This window comes from Pseudomyrmex gracilis, unplaced genomic scaffold, assembly GCF_002006095.1.
Source record: "Pseudomyrmex gracilis isolate BER0280 unplaced genomic scaffold, ASM200609v1 scaffold_75, whole genome shotgun sequence".
Lineage (NCBI taxonomy): Eukaryota > Metazoa > Arthropoda > Insecta > Hymenoptera > Formicidae > Pseudomyrmex > Pseudomyrmex gracilis.
Genome location: NW_018020659.1, coordinates 10695 through 15209, shown reverse-complemented (window position 1 = coordinate 15209; position 4515 = coordinate 10695). Strand labels below are relative to the sequence as shown.

The 4515-nt window shown below is 45.4% G+C and overlaps 1 protein-coding gene across 2 annotated transcripts in view; it reads left to right on the top strand.

Moving 5' to 3' along the window:
* The window catches only part of LOC109854937, a 27549-nt gene extending 23034 nt beyond the window's left edge, over positions 1-4515 (top strand). For both annotated transcript variants that reach the window (XM_020428585.1, XM_020428584.1), the window contains exons 2-6: positions 610-774; positions 1629-1669; positions 2355-2453; positions 3669-3743; positions 3917-4515. In XM_020428585.1, the coding sequence (XP_020284174.1) occupies positions 621-774; positions 1629-1669; positions 2355-2453; positions 3669-3743; positions 3917-4123 (576 nt within the window). In that variant the 5' untranslated portion in view covers positions 610-620 and the 3' untranslated portion in view covers positions 4124-4515. The remainder of the gene's footprint in view (positions 1-609; positions 775-1628; positions 1670-2354; positions 2454-3668; positions 3744-3916) is intronic.

Sequence of the window (4515 nt, the reverse complement as noted above, 5' to 3'; positions counted from 1 at the left end):
TAATCATTAAGCATATTCGCCCAGTACTGGCTACTACTGTCGTACCAATATCGAGCCTCGTTTGCCGATATTGATCCAATACTGGGCCGTTTGTCAATTCCTACAAGAGTAACAATTTCAAACCTTCGCACCTTCTATTTTTATTGTTATCTTTACTCTCTTATTATTACGTCCGCTCTTGTCTGGTCTTGTGTTGTTTAAACACGCCGCCATCTCCACTTTCCTCAATTTCATTTTTGTCCGATATAAAAGATCGTGTTCGATGTCACGCGCGCGCGAAGGGCGGAGGAGGAGTCGGAGGTTGAAACAGTCACATTTCACGCCAGATGCGCGACGGGCATTCGGTTACTGCAAAGCTACTTTGCCGCTTCTCTCTCTCTCCCGAGAGACGCCTGACGTCCCGCGCGCGTAGCGGGCGGACACGCGATCGATCAGAATTAAAATTCGCATTCGGGAAAAGCAAGAGCGCGCGCGCTCTCTTTTCTACACGTCGACGAGAGGCCGAGAGTCCGACACTAATGGCACTCGCCTTCCGAGTAATTGGCGTTCTCTCTAATGTCCTTTCGAGGTCGCTTATGTAACGCGCCGACCCCATTTCTATCGTTCCAGAGATGTAAGGAATGATCACGTGGATGATGGTTGGGCTGCTTCTGGCTGCGGAAACTTGCGGCAGAAACGTCATCTCCGGAAACGGAAACGGAAACGGAAAGGAGGAGGAGGAGAAGCAACGGGAAGGTTTGAAGGGCGTCAGCACGGACGAGGAAGACATCTATCGTGAGTATCGGGCGCTGGACCGTCGAAAAATGAACGGAAAGCGTTTGGCGAAGTATTGATAGAAAAGAGAGAGAGAGAGAGAGAGAGAGAAAAAGCTTGCGCGATTGGAAGAACACGAGAGACAAATATATATATATATATATATACATATATATATACATATATATATATATATATATATAAAGAGAAGAGAGAAAAGAGAATCGAGCGTGATTTACTCGGTTAACTCGAGTTTATCCCAGCTCGCCGATTCTGCAATCGAACGCCACTAATCTCCGACCTGCCGCTTATCCTTTCTGCCAACTTCGCGCGTGTACCGCAAGCCTTTCCCCGTCAATGACACTCTCTCTCATACTTTGTTTCCTCGTGTACACACAACGCGCGTGTCCTCTCTCTCTCTCTCTCTGTCTCTCTTTCTCTCTCACGAGAGTTATTCCCCTATCGTAGCGAGACAAAATCACCCCCGTAACTTTGTGCATTAACGAATTTAAGTTCTGCATAAGACACATCGTTCCGGAATAACGTTCCGGCAAAGTCCCGGAAAGTCCTCCCTCCTCCTCGGCTTGTTTAAACTTAGTAGCCCGGCTTGTTAACTTTCGGACGCGTCTAGACGCGGCTAAACGCATTTAATCCTTGAATGTATATATGCTCTTCTCTCCTTTAATTTTCTTTCTCCTTCAAATAGAATTTCCGTATCTCCGCGGCACCGGCGGTGCAATTAAGAGTTAACGCGCTCTCAACGCGCGTTCTCACCTCCTCCTCCCCCCGTGTACCCTCGCGTGTCTCGTCCCGATTGTCTCATCGACGTACTTAATCTCAGCCCAGGTGTGCTGGTCTCTCTCTCTCTGTTACAGGTCTAACGTGCTACACTTGCGTCAACGTCAGCGATAACCAGGTATCGACAACTCCATTAAACGCTCCCTTAAGATTTTCCCTCCCCCGGTAATGGCTCTATCGCGCCGCAAGTCCGGCCGCAATTTCGTAGAAACTCCCTTTCAGATCGTTTTCGCTATCGATTTCGGTTTATTCTAAACTCCGTTTATTGCGTTCCGTTTCTTTCCGCCGGTGAGAGGTCTTATCTTCAACTCCCGTTGGCGCGCGTTTGCGGGTTATTTTTCGTTTCGCGGAAGCGCGCGGAAGCACACTTTGCCTCACCGGTCATTAATTCACTCTGAGCGGAATATATATGACGGAATTTTCGGAGGTTTCGCGCAAAACAACGCGCGGCTACAGTAGGTAGTAGTACAGACAAGCCCGGTTTTTCTTCGCGCGCCAAGTCATTTGTTTTAATCAGAAAAAGTTGATTGATTTTTATCACACAACGTAAGAGTTGCGAAAAGACTTTTTTTTCTCACGTTCGCGCGATTACGTTTTTTTGTTTCTTCTTCTTTTTTTTTGTTTTTAAATATTGACGTCGCACACCGAGAAATGAAACTTTTGGTATTTTCTGTTTTTCCTCGGCTTTCTCGCGTATCTCGAAAAACACACACGGTTCGATATTGGCAATATAAGAAACCCTGGAGGTTTTTCCACTACTGAGGAGGAGACTTTCGAGGATATTCCTATTTGTATGCTTGCAGATGTGCAACGAATGGGCGATAGATACACCGTGTCCGGCGGGTGGCCGTGATTTCTGTCGATCGCTGCACATTCTGGACAGCCGGGGAAACAGCGTCTTGGCAAGTATAACTTTTTTTTCTTCTTCTTCTTCTTCTGTTTCGCCCACAGCGATCTTATCGCGCACGAACTCGCCCTCGTAATATTTCCGTCCCTCTCCGATTTTCATAAATTTTAAATATATTGTCGAGAAACTTCGAGTATAAGAGAGATACTTATGTTTTTATATGTATTTTATCGCAAACCAGGGAATAGCAACCCACTCGACCGCAGCGGTAACACAGTACAACGGTATTTCATCCCGTAAAATCGAGTATCCTCGGAAAGATATAAAATATACATAAAAATTGTTACAAAAAAATAATTAAATTATATTAACAGTTTATATTTTTTTTTATAATCGATACGGCGCGCTTGTTCCGTTTGTTCTTTCTTTTTCTGTGATCAAGAACGAGGTTTTATTGTTGAAAAATTTACACGTGCAAAATTTTCGTTTCTAATATGCAACGAAGATTTTCTTTCAAACATTTCTCGTGTACATTTTGATATCCGATACTCGACGAATCGAAGAGTAGTGTCAGTTACGAACGTTGCTTTGTCAGGGACAACCGCGCGCTCTCGAAACAAAACAGTACGGAATGAAAATAACGGGAGGAACAAAAAAATAACACACACACACACGAGCCAACAATAACAAACCATAGACTCGCGGGAATGAAGTAAATTTTATTATTGTTCGAGCGCGCGATGCACGCACGATCGAATAAAATCATTTAAGGGTTATCGTTACTGGACTAATTGACTTACATTAGCGGGATAATCGATTTTCGGGCTATTAATGAACGAAGTTACGCGAACGGATTTGAGTTCGGACGCCGAGATGGATGGCCCTCTTGAGCTTAAGCGCTTCCAGAGTCCAGTCGATGTACGAACGAACGAACTTTGACGGAACTTTCTGTGTTCCCACATTTGACGACGATAATGCGCGATAATTTGATCGCGCATTACCTCCGTGACAGAACTTAACCCCCTAATTAAGTAAGTTCCGACCTTTTAATTAAAATTAACGTCTTTTCTCGCGCAAAACGTCGATGAAGAAGACACTGCTTGACACACTGTCTTTCGTCGCGTTATCTACGGAAACTTGTCGACCGTTTAGGTCGTCTCGCGATGACGAGTCGCTGCTTAATTCTTGGAGGAAAGTTCAAAACTTCCGACGAGAGAATCTCTTGTCACCGAGTCCATTCACGAAGCTATTCGCTTCATTTCCGTTTCAGGTAAGCAAGAGTTGCGCCAGCAACGAGGAATGCGGACCAGCGTCAGTCGGCTGCATTCCCATGGATACGCAGCAGGTGCGAAATAGCGAATTTTCTCGTGCCCGTGCAAAGGTTTCTCGAAATACATAAACTTAAACAGCAGAAAAGATTTGGAGAAAAATAAAAAAAAAATAAAAAAATAGCAAAACGGAAAGAGAGAAAGACCGACGTACAAGCCGGGTGAAATAAATTCGGTTATTTCGTTTCAGGTTTGCATAAGCTGCTGCGATCTGAGCTACTGCAATATCGAGTCGCCCACCAACGCCACGAATGCCGTCTATTCGCGTAAACGGCGCGCCAAGTCAAAATCGAAGCGCAAACGGCTCGGCAGAAACGGGGTCGAGGCGACGACGCGGCTTTACGGGTCCAGTTTGCTCTGGCTTCCCGCCTCGCTGTTCTATGCATATCATTGCTGAGGAAGCAGCAACAACACTATATAAATGACCGCGTACGCGAAGCGGACAGCGCGGAAAACCGCGCACGCGGAGAGATTCGCGGCTCGCGCGCGCCATTTCTCTCGATCGAATGAAATTCTTTTTCTGTGATTTCTTCCTTGGCTTCACACTCTCGCCTGAAAATGTAAAAAAACCTGAAGACCTGAACGTCTAATTCCGACCAAACTTCCCGACGAATTTCCTCGCCGCAGGAGGATTATACGTGATCCGAACTTTTTCACGTGCTCGCCGAACTGATCTCGATGGCGATTATCGTCCAATAGTTTGGAGAGAAAAGGCTACTATACTTGTCTATATTTTTCGTACTCTCGTTTAAACACTTTCGCTACCGTTTAACTTTTAACAAAAAAAAA